This window comes from Polyodon spathula, chromosome 20 (genome assembly GCF_017654505.1).
Source record: "Polyodon spathula isolate WHYD16114869_AA chromosome 20, ASM1765450v1, whole genome shotgun sequence".
Classification (NCBI taxonomy): Eukaryota; Metazoa; Chordata; class Actinopteri; order Acipenseriformes; family Polyodontidae; genus Polyodon; species Polyodon spathula.
Window position 1 is genome coordinate 26135993 of NC_054553.1, and position 16938 is coordinate 26152930.

The window sequence follows — 16938 nt, forward strand, 5'->3', positions numbered from 1 at the left end:
GATGGCCAGCTGCAAATAAACACACATTGATAACTGATGGTCTTATTTTTTTTCACTGAAGCAGGAGTTGTGTGGTTTTTTTTTTTTGTAGATGCTATGTATTTTTCTATGGCGTATGAAGGGGATAGATGTACAGTGCTGGCACTGTTATTTGCTTCATTAATTATAAAGTATAGTTTCTGTTTTGTCCACACATAGGTGGTGAATGAGATTTGCATTATACCTAACAAGGATTCAATTCCTGCAGCTATATTCTTAGTTATCTTGGGTTCACGCTAATTTTTCCTCTTCAACCTTTGCAGATTGTACCAAGGCATTAAAAAATGATTGATTGCAACCCACTTGAGTGAAAACAACTTGTCAGAATACAATTCGCTTCCACTGCAGTTGAAATGGCAACATTTCAATTGTTACATAAAAAATACAAAAATGAATTTTAATGAACATGTAGTCCTCCCTCGCAAGCCTCCTAATAACTTTCCACCCAGCATCTCCATGGTGACACAGCGAGAAGAGCGTTGCTCAGCACTGATTGCCATGCCACTTCCAGAGCTACAGCTGGTTTATTGAACCTGGCACCCAAGCAAGGGCATTCACACAGGCCACTGCTGCTGAAGAGACCACATCAAAAGAGAATTATATAAGTGTAGGTGGGTCAGCTTCTCAAGCAAGCTGTGATTTTTAACTTGAATGTGTAGCGAATTTAAAATACACTGTGCAGCAAAGCGCTCTTCAGAACAGAAAAAAAAAAAAAAAACCAAAAAAAAAAAAAAAAACCTTGAGAGGACTTAGCTTGGAACACTTCACTGGGAGAGCAAACACAAAAGTACAAAACCTAATTGATGACTGTAGCACCAGTGGGGGAAAATACTGGTTTATTATACAGTTTGTATTCCAGCTGTTGATAACTCACAGAAGTACCAGGAATTATAGTGTGGCTTAGCGATAGGGAACAGACCAGGAGTCTGGAGAGCACAGTTTTCAATGTGTCCTCTTAGATTAAAAGAGCTAAAAGTATATATATATATATAAAAGGAATAACTGACAATTCAACAGAATAAATATTTATTTCACTTGTAACAGGTCACTATAAAAGCATGTATTAAAAATACAGTTCTGTACAGGGGTGATGGTAAAGTGCATCCACAGAACAGTGTAGAAAAAAATAAAAAACACACCAGTTAAAATCTGACAACACACAACAGTATTCCTCCCTTCAAAACAAAGGGAAGGGGTCCAGAAATGATTAACTCTTTACTGGCCAAAAGGGTGGTTAATGCGCTTGTAAAAACAGAGTGTCTAAATTAAAAAACACCCCCACATATATGTATTTTGTTCATGTACAAAGTTTGTTTTTTCTAACATGAAAAACTTGCTAGCATTTGAGCTTGCATTTATTGCTTTTTGTAGCAGTGATCCCAGAAGGTTTACCCCACATGAAGAATCATTAGACACATGTCTGCTCACAAACAAAAGTCATACCACACTTGTTAATAATTTTAGGACCCACCTGGTTTCATAATGGTAACAAAAGTTTAAAATGTACAGACTATATTCTATAGAATGTATGGATACAAGTAATATAGGACCATAGGAGTCACACACACGTGTGTTATTTATATACACATCTGGAGAAATGTTAGGATACCTCCCTTGGAGTCTGCAGAAATGTAAACAGACCTCAGGACAGATCCAGTTGTTTGCTGTTCTATCTAGAATCTTTCAAAGAGCAGTCCCCATAAAAACAATCCTTTCCAAAGAAACCAAGCAGGAAGCCAAAGCAAACTGCAGTGTCACTGGGATTTTTTTTTTTTTTTTTTTTTAATCTGAAAGAAACAGTTCCGCATAGTGGGGTCAACAGAAAGGGTGTGTTTAAAAAAAAAAAAAAAAAAAAACTTCTTACGCAAGAAGCAAACCATACTTTGACTCGTTGGCTTTACCCCAAAAATCAGACAGAGCTTATTGCAGGCTGGATGAAAGCCAAAATCAAATAATATATGCAAAGCAGCATAGAAAAGTATTGTGGGGCACGGGCACATCTTTGGTAATCTTTGCAGTATCCTTAACATATAACCTCCCTCTGCATTTCAAGACAGAGTATTTTACTTCTATCTACTAAGCATCCTTTACAATTACATTTCCGTTTTGATTTCAACTGCAGGAAACTGTGGCGAAGGCTAAGGGGAAAGGAAAGGGGAAAATTGAAATAGTAAACTGTTCACTAAATAAAATCAGTTTAAAAAGTAAGCTTTAAAACATCACGGTGTTCATTTCAGTATTCTTCTGACAGCCAAGGGGGAGTTTGATGAATGCACACTGTTCAAACATATTGTTCAGCACAAGGAGCTTAAAACAGACAGACGTGGACTGGAGAGGGCTGATCGACACCAGTCACTGTGCGATAGAGAATACTGTTCAGGATTCCAGCTTGCCACTTTTAACTAGAGAGGATCTTGGCCATTACTTGTCCATCCCTGATCCTTCGAGCAGATGTCACCATTGGGCAGAAGGTTTTAAAATGGGATGAACATACTAAAGATCATGCCACCACCCACCCCCCCCATCAGAAGTGAAATAGCTGCTTGTCATTTGTCTTTGAAAGCAGTGAAAATGAACACAGCAGTTAAAATAGGTATCCAGTTCCTATATTCCAGAAACAAAATGGAATAAGAATGAGACCATGCTTTGCCGCAAAATAAAATGCATTTTATCCCTCGTTGTGTCCTTGTATTACTTCCCAAGTCCCACGGATATCTAGTCTCTGCTCTTAGACAGGAAAATATATTCTTTTTAGAAATTCTATAACTGAATCAGTCAAGCCTTAACAACCAAATTTCCCATTTCAGGTTTTAAATTTCTAATACTGCATATAGAAACAAATCAATACAAACTGGATTGGTAAACATACAATACCGTCATTGTTTGACCGAGCCTGGAAGTTAAAACACTACCTTTCACTTGGTGAAACAGGGTTTTAAAATCATGAAACATTAAAACAGAAACTGGGAGTGGCTTGCCATACTAAATTCGATCGTACATTTCTTGAATGCAATTCACCTCTTAGTATTTTCTGTGCAACCAAAATATCTCTCACAAGAGACAAGTTAATGAATATGCGTGTGACAATTTACAGCAGATCATGTTCAAATAACTGCCAAGGGAGAGAAATTCAAAAATAAAAAAATGAAAACGACACATTTTTGAAATTGGACCAATGATTTAAAACAAAAAGCATAGAGGGTGAAAGATTCAAAATACTTTGTCAAACACTAGTTACAAAAGACACACAAGAAAAAACGATAGGTAAAAGCAAACTCGTCTCTAGACAAAACGGGTAATGAACTGGCACAAGGAGGGCTGGGAAAGTGCAAGCTATCCAAATCCAGTTTCCATGAAAAGAATCTCACAACAAGTGGCGAATAGTTTGAAGCATCTCATCGCTAAAGATGATGCAGATTCAAACAAAATCAATCCACTCATTTTTTTCTCCATCTTTTCTTGGTGACCCTTTGCATAACACTCACATTTATATGGGCCTCCAGGCAGGTGACAAGGTACACGGCTATAGCGGCTCTAGAGAGGCAAGATGCCAGACAGACAAAAATCTGCACTTGTGTGTGCCACTGCTCCCAAAATGAGCAGCAGTAAGACCGTACTCAAGGCAGTGCTCTGGTGGTACGATGAAGCTATAAAAGATTTGTCCCATGTGGTTTTGTCGTGGCATGGCATGGCAATGATTTGGTTCTACTGGTGCTGCAGTGGAAATTCAGAAGTAGCTTGAGCATTTTACTGATCACAAAATTTAAATTCTCTATAGTTGGTGTGACTGATGGACATGAGTTCTGATCAACAGTTAAATATTTGTTCTTACAACATTAACAGTCCAAATCCAGTGTATTTTCAGTTGACCTTCCGTTAAGATTTAAATGTTTGTTGTTTTAATATAGCACAGCCCTAATGTAAAACTATAGCGCCCCTAAAAATCTACAAATATTTGAAGTCTTTTCCCCTCCCCAAGCTTGCTCCTTCTCTCAGTGTGTTCACACGCATGTCTCCGGGTTCACCTTCACCTCGCCGTTCTTTTCAGTATCTTCCTTCAGGAACTGCTCCACCTCGCTGGAGGGCATCAAGCTGGACTCCACTCGCTTCCTGAGCAACTCGATCTCCGTTGAACTCGCATCCACCTCCTTCATGGGCTCCTCTGGTTTCTTCTTGATGCAGAAGTAGTTCCCAAAGCCCAAAACCAGGGCAGACAGCATCACCTGACCTCCAGCCAGCATGAACACAAACATGTAGTTATGTGTAGCATCCCGTAACTTCCCTAGAGGGAGGAATAAAAGGAAAATACCAATTTAAAAAACCTGGTTAATATTGCATACAACCGCAAAAGGGTAAACAAAAATCCTATAATTCTTGGGTATTTAAGGTAAATTAAAATTTGCTTAATTAGAAGTTGCATTACTTTGCTTGATATGCTTTAACTATAGAAAAGTGCTGTCAACGTTAAGTGCATGATGAATCTGTGCCCCTCCCCCTTCACCAGGCATTTCACTAAAACTTTCTGCATGCAATTTTCCACCTGCTTTTCAAGCCAAACCACCTATTCAAAGTCTTACCTGCAGAAGGTGGTCCAACCAAGACAGCCATAGCCTCCATAAGCAGAACCAGGCCAATGGCACTGGGGAATTTCTTTGTGCCCACGATGGCCATGAGGACCTCAAATTGCAGTGCTCCCACCATGCCGTAGGACATACCAAAGAAGACGCAGAAGATCACCAGGTGTGTGTAGTCCACAGACATCGATCCGACCAAGTCCGTCACTCCATTGAAGACCATGGCAAAGGCAAAGAGGTAGACGCAGCGTGGGCGTATCCACTTGAGCCCGGCAATGATCCCGCATATGGGCCGGGCAAAGAGATCAACAAATCCCAAGATGCTGAGCAGGAACGCAGCATTGTTGTCCTCATAACCCAAGTGTACGGCGTAGCTGACCACAAATACTGGCGGCACGAAGAGACCCAGGACCATGATGCAGGCCGCTATTGCGTAAATCAAAAAGCCCCGGTCTTTGAAGACCATAAAGTCAAGCAGCTTTCTCTTCGGCTTCTTCTCAACCACCTTGCTGGATTGCTCCTCCTGGTCTACCGGCTTCTCGGGGGGCTCCAGTGGCCTCATGAGGGCCCCGCAAGCACAACAATTGAGCAGCATTCCCCCCAGGATGAGGAAGCCCCCACGCCAGCCAAACTCATGCTGGAGAACATGCCCCAATGGAGACAGGCAGCACAGAAACACAGGGCTTCCTGCCGCTGACAGCCCATTAGCCAGGGGTCTCTTCTGGTCAAAGTACCTGTTCAACATGATTAGCGAGGGCTGGAAGTTAAGGGCCAGCCCCAAACCTGGAACCAAAAACAGAGACTCATGGCAAAATGCTTTGTTACATCTACTGTGTGAGCTTGCAATAAGATGTACAACCACACGAACAATTCACATTACTACCGTTCAGTCTCACATTTGAAGTTCTGCATGAAAATACAAGCGATCAGATGTTGGGAATACATTCCAAGTAATTTCTTGACTGATCATAATCAGGTTTGTGATGGCAACGGAAGTGTAGCAGAGCTTACCGGTAATGACACCAGTGGTGAGGTAGATCTGAATCATGCTGGTGGCAAAGGATGCCAAAATCATTCCCAAAGAGGCGAAAAGCCCCCCTACCATCATAACAGGACGGCATCCAAAACGGTTCACCAGGACACTGCACAGGGGGCCTGGAGAGAGACAGGGAAGGTGTTAAGGGGAGATATGATGGCACCTATAAGTTAAATAATTAGATGGTCTGAATTGCCAGGGAATTTCTAATGGTCAACCAGAAGACAGCTGCAATGATCATATTGGCATTATGCTTACCTGTCCCGTACAGCATGGCCAGCAGAATGGAGGATATCCATGCGGTGTCACTGTATCCTACTCCGAACTCTTGAATGAGCTCCTTGAAGAACACACTGACCGCCTTGGGGAAGGCGTATGAGAATCCTGTGATGACAAAGCAACCGCAGAGGACCGCCCATCCCCACCCCCCATCCGGGGCCTTCACTCCGGTGGGGCAGTCATCCACAGCAGCACCTCCCATGATTCAACTGCTACCTGGGCGGCAGAAAGGGGCATAGTGTGGTACAACTGAAACCAATTAGATAGCTGGACAATCCAGACAATTTGGACATTCTGGTGGCATATCACTTTAAATGTAGGCATGGAGCTACTGTCGCAGAGCCATTTCAGAGAATTTTATATATATATATATATATATATATATATATATATATATATATATATATATATATATATATATATATATAGATAGATAGATAGATAGATAGATAGATAGATAGATAGATAGATATATTACACACACACACAAATAAAGCAAAGCCGCTAGTTTGAACACAAAATGACCTCTTTGCCCTTGCTATAGCAAAAAGATCCCTCAGAGGTTGTTTGTCTAATGGCCATAGCAACGCACACCAGTTTGGCAGGCAGATCTGTGATCAAGGTCCAAGCTTTCCATAATCAAAGCCTCCAAGCAGCAGGTGCTTACTCTCATTTCCTTTTTTATTCCACAGTAGTGCCACTAGATGATAAACACATGAATCTCTCGCTATTTTGTTGATCTTTTAGCACAATGGCAATCTGGTTTCCAGCGAAGCACAGACCCCTTTACTCCCTGTGAACCGTCTGGCTTATGTGGCGATGTCAGGCCAGGAAGGGGTAGCACACACATACAGTAATGCCGGGTATGAAAGTATTGCTTGCGCTTTAGCTATAAATAAAACAATAGGTCTGACAAAACAAAACACTTCACAGAAACAAGCCGTCAATTGAGCACCCTTTTCTACATTTACACTTCAAGATCCACAAATGCAAAATCAAGACAGATGCCCTCTAATGTCTTCTGTTAAAAGGACAGTTTCTTGCCATAAACATTTTTTCCACGTTCAAAGGCCGCTACACACCAGATGCAATGTGTTTTCTCACTGGGCAACAAGATACTTTCACAACCAAATGACCAATCACAACCAATGCAACAGATTGGAAGCGATATTTCAACATATATGGCAATAGAAATTACACAACAGGAATATCCTGTTCTTTTGAGATGTACACACACAAAGCTTTCACCTTTCTAACAGCAATGACCTTTCTCAAAGCTCTGGGTATTTCTTCCCACTTCCCCCTCTAGTCTGTAAGTTTGTAGCAGCCTTTATACTTTATATGGCTGTGATTTAATGACCTTGCATCACCTCTAAAGAGAAAAAAAATAATTTGGTACCGAATTAACAGATTCACCAGGGTCACCATTTCTTAACACTTACAAATGCCAAACGTAAAACAGATTTAGATTGAAGCGCTGAACACAAGCAGGTTTCTCTTTACCCTAACCCAGAGACGCACAGTAATGCAGACACACTCACTCAACAGCAAAGCAGTCCAAGGTTACGGAACTTGACACAGAAGGTGCATCTTGACTTAATCTTTTCCACAAATCATGTGCGTTAACTGAAATATTGCAATGCAAGAATGGATTATAAAAACTTTCCTTATCTGCACATATTAATACTTTACTAACTGCTAAAAAAGTGATATGAATACAAACCTATACCGATTGACCAGTATCCTAGATCACACTCACCTGGGGCACTCCACTGTATATGTACAGTTAGAGCAGATCTGACCTGTCGCCTGCAAACGGTATACCAGTCACCAGATCTGGAAGACCAACAGTATATTTAATTAAACAAGGAGCAGAAGTACTCCAAAACATATGGCATGCACCCAAATCTAACCATCCATTTAACAGTAATCAGGTCCCTCTTTGGGGCAAGCAAGTCTACACTACTGTTTTGAGTTTCAGGCTTCCGCTATACGCTTCCAATCAACCACCCATCATAACTAAACCAGATTCACTGGTGTGGCTTGGCAGCTGTAACAGAGCACAGATTACATTGATCAGACTGTGGCAACTATTTCCCCTCGCTTGAGATTAAAGCAGCTTTCAAAAGGGGAATGGTTTTATAATCCTTGAGGATACTCTTATTGTACATATCTACAAACAGGGTGGGCATGAACATGTCAGGCTCAGGAGGTTTACCAACTAATCTCTGTAGCAAGCAAGGCAGCAACATTTTGAATGACACACTGTTTGCTCACAGTGCAAACGGTGGGGGTTTGAAAGATTCCTACGACATTTAGAGTCCCTCAGCATTCTCTTCTCTATGCCACGGCAGTCTCCAATCCAAAAATGGATTATTGCTGCCCCTTAGTGACAGACTTAAAAGGTACAGTGCCCTACACTGTTTCATAAACAGATTAGTACACAAATAGTCTTAGCCAAGGTTCGTGCTAGAACAGATGTGTAACTTTTTTAAAGTGCTAACAGAATTGTGCCTATTGGGCATTGCTGGATGGAAGTATTGCCAAGCAGGTTTAAGACGAGGCTCTATACAGCCATACTGGAGAACGTAAACCAACTGGACTATAAAGAATGTTTGAGAAAGCAGAGTGAACAATAAGACAGAATATAAATGCTGTAAAATTGTTGGACACTTCGAATGGAGACTGAAAGATTGAAGCACTGCAGGATCTTCAATATTTTTACAATGGAAGTTATAGGTTTGTTTGGAGATCCATGTTGGTGCTCATCAAAGGTGTTAGACTGGTACAAGTAATGGCAATATATACACATGTTTATAGGACACATTATGGTAAATCTAATGGTCATGGATAACGAATTATGAAAGTTACATATATCTCTTACTTCACAGTCTAGATTTAAGATAACTAATGATATCAGTTTTATACAAGCGCCAGTGTCTAATTTCAGTTACACATTAGGGTGACTTGTCAAATGAAATGGACATCACTAAAAAATGAATCTGCATCTGTGTGGACATTAGACCACAAGACAACTGAAAGGAACAGGATAAATATGCTTGTCATCTTCAAACTGCAATAGCAAAAACACAGGAACTGCACGTCAATGGTTTGTTGTCACATGGCTTTGAAATGGCTCTAGGCCAACTTAACATATACCAATAAAGATGCTAGGAATACATGTTCAGAGCAGGACCATGACTGCACAATGAATGCAAGGTTTATGGGATTACCATCAGTGTTAGAATGGACTCAACCCACACAGAAGAGGCACAAATGCAGTAAAGCGTTCAAAATCCAAAGACAAAAAACAAAAACCTAGTTCCAATGAACCCAGCCCAAACATAAGGTTTATCATGAGGTAAAGCCTGTTAGGCTAATAAATCAAATAAAAATAAATAATAATCTAAAACAAAAAAACATGCTTGCTTGCCTTCTACAACTCCCTCCTCACTGTTGGCCTTTACCTCTCAAACAATTAATTGACTGGGGTTTTATAGCCCAGCCCAGACTTCCACTCAAATCAAATGATTGTCATAGTTTCAGCATTACTACACAGTATTGCCCATTTCAGAAATGCACCCTGTATTACTGTAAATTACTTTACTCAGGGACAGTCCTGAAAAGACCAATATTATAGAGATAATGCCAGGTTCACTGATGAGATTGCAATAGCCAACGTTTTTTTCTCAACTCATTTCCTCTTCAAAAGCAGCCAAGTTCACACCCACATACACAGGAAGTGTACCAACCTATCCAACGCAAATATTCAACTCTGGGGTTTTCAAAGCCAGGTACAGACAGTTGTTGGAGGATTATAGACATTCAGGATTGATGTGGAAATGGGCTGGGGTTACAGGACTGCTGCTACATGAGACCAAAATGGTATCCACATTAACAATGGCAGTCTGACTCACTTCCTGTACTTGCAATGATATCCGGGATTAAAGGTCATAGGGGCTCACACAGCCTTCACAATTATACACAGAGATTCAGAAGTTCCATCATTGCTCTCATATATTTTCATATTGACCTACTGTATCAGCTGACTCCTGCTGGTTCAGTGATACAGTATGCATTTGTTCCAAGTTACAGTATAGTCTTTTGTAGCTAACCTGTGACAGGACAAAGGCTCTGCACACTTAGAAAATATGGCCACCTTTGCGCAGCCACGCAGCACTGCATGTTGAATTGGTTAATTATCTAATTAGTTAATTGAGAAAGTGGAATGTGGCCAGGTGGTAACTGATTTATTGATTACTGATTGAACTCGGTCCTGGGGACTCCCCTCCTACAACTCCCTCCTCACTGTTGGCCCCCAAAGTGCAGTTAAATCTTTCGCCGCATTTCCCTCGGTTGCTCTGTTCTTTCAACTGCAGGGCGTAGATTCAAGCGAGATCAGCAGACCCAGCACACTCAAGAAGAGGTACAGTCACGGGTACAGCTAGTCATCAATACACAGTGTCAGACCAGGAACAGGAACCTTCAAGCCCAACACGCAGTATCAGGCGAAGCAGCTCTCGACACCGATTCTGAACAGCTGGCTTTTGAATCTACCGAGAGCGAAGTTTGGGGAACGGGACACTTGCATTTCAACCGTTACAAATCATTCAATTGAACCCTTATTGAGCTCTATAATACGCTGCTTAAGTGCCATCAACTTAAAAAAATAAACTAAAGAAAAATGTGCTCAAAAAAGGTAAATAGTTATAGGCCTAATACTTGTTGAGAATACATAGGTGTAAAAATAATGTGCTAACACCCAATAAATATAAATACCGTGTTACACTGCCATCGATGATAAGAAGCTACACTGTCGCCAACATACATTCTTTAAATAGACCATATCCTGTCAAAGGCACTATCAGGCTCGACCATACTAAAAGCAAATGTTAATAACATTTTTTTTTTTTCCCCTTGGAATAAACATGTCGTTTTTGGTCTGCAGAATACGTCGATTGAAATGGCCGCGGGTGTAATTAAACGGTACTACATTTTATTTATTTGCCAGTCAAGTACGGCTATAGAAATCCCAAGCTGCGGTTGAAATAAATAATGTCTTTACATGTTTCCAAATACATGCATCAACGTGACCCCCCCTTCCTAAGTCAAGCAGGGACCAAATAATTCGTGTTTTATTTACTTATAGCGTATTGAGGTATATGACTTATCCCTCTTTACAACAACACATTCTCTCATTTAGAGTTATATACCCTGCAGCGTTTGTGCTATATTTGTGTATGATGTCAGAAAGATGATCTGAAAGCACCCCGTTTCGCACGGCAACGAACTTTAATATTATTACAGCAATGAGATTTGTGCTAGTCGGTTACAATCAGGAGGCGATTGTCCCATTTGAGTTTTCTTCTTCTGTACTGTTTGCACTCGAGATGTCTTAAAGATCGAAGCCTGTATATATTATATAAATCATGTTTATTACAAAATATTTCAGTATTGCAAAGACCAAGGAGGATGAAAGTAGGTTGTGGTTTTCTTTATGGTGTTCCACCACCTGTTATCGTAAACTCAATCCCCACACATATCCAAGTGTGTGGCTGAACAACTCATCTATAATAATATGATCTAAGCGATCACTTTTCTGCGCTAATTCTCCTGTTCTCATATCCCTTTTATTCCCCCTATATATTTTTTTCAGTCAGAAGTAAGCTCCACATTCAAGACTAAAACGTGGTTAAATATACTAGCGCTCCATTTCCAGAAGTCATTCTCATGTCATTATAATAAATACACATCAGAGGCGAAAAGAAAGTCCACAGCCCTGAGGTATACTTACGTACGTAATCACAACGATTTCTATGATGTTATTACCTGTTACACCTTCATATTTAAAATGAAATGCAATACACATGTGAGCTATACATGCAGAACTCCTTAAGCGATCTAAGACCATCAGTAAAACAAACGGAGCATTCAAAAGTTATACTTTACTTTGTTGTTATTGTTTAAATAAATCTGAAGGCTATCCATACTTATACAATGAATTGACATGAAGGCAATTAATCACCAACAACATATTTAACAGTAAATATTGTATATTTTCCAACTAGTCGGTTTATGTATACTATTTACATCGGTTCCACAATGATACATTATATAAGGTTCGTAAAAATCATATAACTAGAATTAATAAGCTACAAATACTACAATAATCCTATTAGCAGAATGTCTTTCTTTTGTCAGAAACCTGGTTTAAATGATCGTAACTGGTAGGCGCAAGTGTAAAAAACAGTATCACTTACCTTGTGATGCTCGATCCGTGGTTCTCCAGCATTAAATATATACTATATTATCACGTTTACATCGACTCGTCTGATAAAATAAACGTCATTCTGAGAAGAGAAACGCCCTCCCTATCCAGAGACGAACTTGTCATAGTGGGGAAGATTTCCAGATGACTCACCTGTGACTTTACCAAGCGGTATTTTATTCATTCCTGTTTGCAGCACAGTGCCGCGCAGTAAAGTCCCAATGTTACCTGACGGAACGGTGCTGTTTGCTTTGGTTCCGAATGCACAGTGCTGCCGGGGCGCTGTTTCGTCCAGGTTCCAGCTTCAGTGAGGGAATGGCAAGCGTGCTTTCTGAACCGTTCGGATCAGATGCATTGTCACTGACACTGCAATTATTTGGCAACGGGGAGGGTCCAGTTCTATCAAGCAGTTTCCTTTAGTATCCTATTTTGGCAGTGTATAAAGTTCTGAAGCCCATTCTAGAAGAAGCACACTGTCAATTTGTTGCCTTGTATGTCCTAACATTCAAATACGGGGTTCTGCTGAGCCGAATTGACAACACAGTAGGGACAGTAATGTAAAATTAATGTCTGTTAATGTTATTTTACATACATGAAAACAAACGATGACGATTACTGTACATTTCTGTTATGTAATGTCTATAACTTATTAATGGTTCAGCTTCCCCTTATATCAATTGTCTTGAATTCAAATAGGCACTGACTAAATTAAAAAAAAAAAAAAAAAAAAGGATTGTAAATTGTACCTATAGACGCAAACATTGGGGGTACTCTAAAACAGTGTAAGTACAAAAAAACAAACAAAAACAAAACAAAAAGTTTCCGGTATAAACTAATTTATGTACGCATGTTTTCGTTCCACAATAGGATTTCCTATTTTGGTGTAACTTTTTTTTAGAACAGGGAAATGATGCAATTCAGTTCATTTTATGGTCACGCCCTCTTACTTTTTGCTTAAAAACAAGTCATACTGGCTCAGCAATATTATAAAACGACGCCATTTTATCTGTGAGACAGAGTTGAGGTCTAAAAGCATGACCTATTCTAGTTTGTGTACTGTGAAGATGTCATCAGTCAACATCTTATCAATGGCCACTTTACTATATAACTTAGTGATCAGGGATTCTATGCCTGTCCTTTCTTAATTCTGATTGTTTGAAACCCCACCAGATGGAAACAGCTCTAGTCGTTCACATCCGGCTGGTTCTTTTAAACTCACTTCCTTAATGCCCTGTCCTTATTGATAACCATATATCTGCAATGAAAAGCAGTCCACCCAGGAGCTATCCATCTGCAAGGTGCTAAAATGGGCAGGCAGAACAATGCATCCCTACCTCATTTTTTTTGTGGATTTACAAAATGTTTGAAACAGTATATACTTGTTTTCAATGTAATTGCCGTTTTTATCTATAATGCAAGCTAATAATAATGTCCACCAAAGTCATAGTGTAACCCCTTCCCCCCGAGGTCAAAGGCTCATGTTAGCTCTTACATTTTAAATTAGTTATATAACAGCTACATAAGTGGCAGATTTAATTGCAATTAATGGGCCTCACTGTAATGTTGATCTGGACACCTGGACCTCCAGGCCTCAATTATTGAGAGCACACAAACTGTCCCTATTGTTTCACAAAGCATTCACATTCATTGGCAAATTCGGTTAATTATGCAGCTTTATGCATGAAGGGTTACTATGGCAAACCCATCAAAATGACTTTACTAAATGAGATAAAACCCTAACTGCACTCAACTAATATATACAATAGCCAGACCATTGGAATATAATACTGTATCACCGGCATGTAGACTACCATGACCAAGCAGAGTTGGGTAAGCTGTATATATTTTAAACAAACCGGTATTCTCACCTTTACCAATAGGTGTTGCTAATGAGTAGCGTGTTGGAGAGTAGTGGACAACAACCCTTTAATTCTTAACCCATTTCACTTATCCAAATAGCTTCATAGCAAACAACACTTATTTACATGCTTCATCAGGCAAGCTGTCATTTCCATGAGGCAGGTCTTCAGTTATAACAAACCGAGTGTTTGTATATATAAACATACACACACACACACACACATTTACCCTTGAGTCCAAAGTCAGACAGATGAATTGATAGTTTCAGTTCTCTAAACCAACGAAAAGAGTGGCTATAAATTGAAGCAGTGACATGTAGTCTTTGTATATAATTTACAAAACTGACACTCAACTGGTGTTCCAGATTTTAACTACCAGATATTACCAGTTTGTACCACCTCACTGAGTGTGCAATAGACAATTGCTGCAGTGTTTCATCACCCAGGTGAGGATAAAAAACAGTTGCCGCTCCATGTGTATCAGGTTACATTAATTTTATAATAATTTGCATCATGAGGAAGTAGAAGAATGTTTGATAGGTTCATAAGAGTATAAATACATAACAGTAGAGGCAAGCCATTACACAGCCTCTCAATACACATGCAATAATCAATTCCAGTTTAATGACAAAACTGTTATAGCATTAACTTGGATGCTGTCAGACAATATCTCAAAACATATTTCTTCAAATAATAATCCAATTGATTTTTAAGAGAATACAGAATACAAAAATAATGCATTCATTGTTAACACCAAACATTGGGCAAATACCTCTAAAAGACAATCCACATAGATAATGTACACAGCATTCCTACAAAATAAAAGAAAACATAGATTACTAGCAACCAGAATAAAAACATTATGAAAAACAAGTAGGCCTGTAAGGAAATCTAAAAGGCGTATTTTGGTGTATTTGAAGCCTTCTCTTCTCCTCCTATTGGTAAGAAAAAAATCCCCTGGTTAACCCTTTGACTGCTTACACATGTTAAACAGTTATCCAATTAAAAAATATTGTAAAAAATAATAGTTTAAAAGAACAGGCTGGTACTGTGCATCCCAATTGTTGGCCAACTCATTCAAGTGAAGTGTTATGGAAACTGAAAATACCTGGGGAAAAATGGGGAAGAGTGTTTTGCTGATTTGGTGATGATAATTATAAAACACTTAGATTTTATTAATTGACTCATTTTTTAATTGCTATATATTATATATATATATAATATATATATATATATATATATATATATATTATCGAGGCAATAGAAGATTTCATACTTAAGTAACTGATAGAATAAGGCATTCCTGTGAACTAATGCTCTGGGATCAACAGCATGGCCCTGATTACGAAAGACTCATTGAGATCGGTCTTCTGCTCTCAGCTTAGAGACACCAGAGTAATTCCCTGGCCTTCTGTACTGTCCCCTGAGATGAAGCAATATGCTTTTTTTACCTGAGTCACAGCTGAGCTTCATCTAACATCTTTGAACCAACCAGTCAGAGCTAGAAAGACTTGCTCTCCTCCTGCCTGCCTCCTGCACTGTAATTGTTGTGAGAGCGAGTGGAGTGTATAACTGTCTCAGGACTGGGACCATGTACTATGTTAACTAAATGGGAATTTTGTACTTTCAGCATTCTAATGAAGGTAAAACATGTGAGTTTATTTAGTCATGACTTATCTAGCTGACCCTTTGGGGTGGGGTGTGGTGGTGGTAAAATGCTCTTTCAAACTGCTTTGAATCTTCAATACAGCCAGTCAAAGATTGGTCACTCAGTTATTTTTGGTAGTCAAGTAATTGTCAATCACATTATACTTTCCCAACCTTTACAGACTTAGTCCTTATCATTCCGAGAACCTCTCCACTTTCACATCCACACAGCCCCTACAAATCCCCTGGCATGTGTTATGAACCGTTCGGTTTTAAGGAGCTTGTTGACAAAACGATGCATCCTCAAACATATGAGCCAGAGAATGTACTGTAAGGCATGTAGACTATTCATCTAAAGAAAACTTCTCCAGCGGGAGCATTTAAAAATACAGGACACTCTCTTACATCATTTGTTAACGGTCACTGTATAGTGGAAAACTGTTCCCCTTGAAAAATGACCTTCCATGAGCATTGAGGTCCTCAAGCTGTGGCTTTGGGAATTAGTGGCCTTTTTCAACCCCCAGGACAACAATAAGCCTCTACAGTCAATATTTGTAGGACTAAAATTGCTATAAGATACTTAAGATGTGCTCTAAAAACTAGGATGAAGAGATCAAACCAGTGGCAGAACATGAAGCAGGAACTAAATGACTGATCTTCAAGACAGGCTTGGTAACAAAGAAAAACCTGCCCAATTAATTTCTCTTAGCTTGCCCTCATAGCGTATATGTTGTAAAAGCTCTTTATATAAATGTTTTGTTAAACACTTGTACTGTGCAGCGTATCTTGCAACTTTAATCTATAATTGGAACCCTGCTTTTCTTCTCAGTGTAGAGGATGACTTACTGATAAGCGCTGTCTGGCACATCCCCTTCCATTGTAAATCCCAGAGAGGCAGGGTAAAGCATGTTTATAAACATGACAAACCAGGGTGAACTGTTTGAATTTGTGTTATTAAATCCTAAGCAAACCTAATACTAAAAAAAAGCATTTATTGTACAACATAGGTTAGATGCCTTGCAATAACAAACCATAGAAGCCAACATTGTTGATACACAATAATTATTTATTCCCTTTGCATGCACTCTTGTGGGAAAACCATTCACCACAGAAAAAAACTAACATTGAAGAATACAGACCGTTGACTGCAGAAAATGACTGAGTCTGAATTTTGTGAGCTTATTGCATTAGTGCTCTGTTTTTTTTTTTTTACTCCTGTAATACTATTAATAGCTT

The 16938-nt window shown here is 39.4% G+C and overlaps 1 protein-coding gene across 5 annotated transcripts; it reads right to left on the bottom strand.

The window, feature by feature from the left end:
* Positions 1-1051: 1051 nt before the first annotated feature.
* LOC121295322 (monocarboxylate transporter 4-like) lies at positions 1052-12796 on the bottom strand. Of its 5 annotated transcripts, none has more exons than XM_041219806.1 (6): positions 12350-12795; positions 7688-7764; positions 5908-6144; positions 5625-5768; positions 4617-5396; positions 1052-4321 (listed from the first exon to the last, which is right to left on the bottom strand). In XM_041219806.1, exons 3-6 carry the CDS (start codon positions 6128-6130, stop codon positions 4041-4043), a joined length of 1428 nt encoding a protein of 475 aa, XP_041075740.1. In that variant the 5' UTR covers positions 6131-6144; positions 7688-7764; positions 12350-12795; the 3' UTR covers positions 1052-4040. The 5 variants fall into 5 exon arrangements, with proteins under 5 accessions (XP_041075740.1, XP_041075741.1, XP_041075739.1 ...); XM_041219807.1 differs by lacking the exon at positions 12350-12795 and adding an exon at positions 12189-12287 and having other exon boundaries at positions 5908-6140; XM_041219805.1 differs by lacking the exon at positions 12350-12795 and adding an exon at positions 12189-12287.
* Between the last annotated feature and the right edge of the window lie 4142 nt (positions 12797-16938).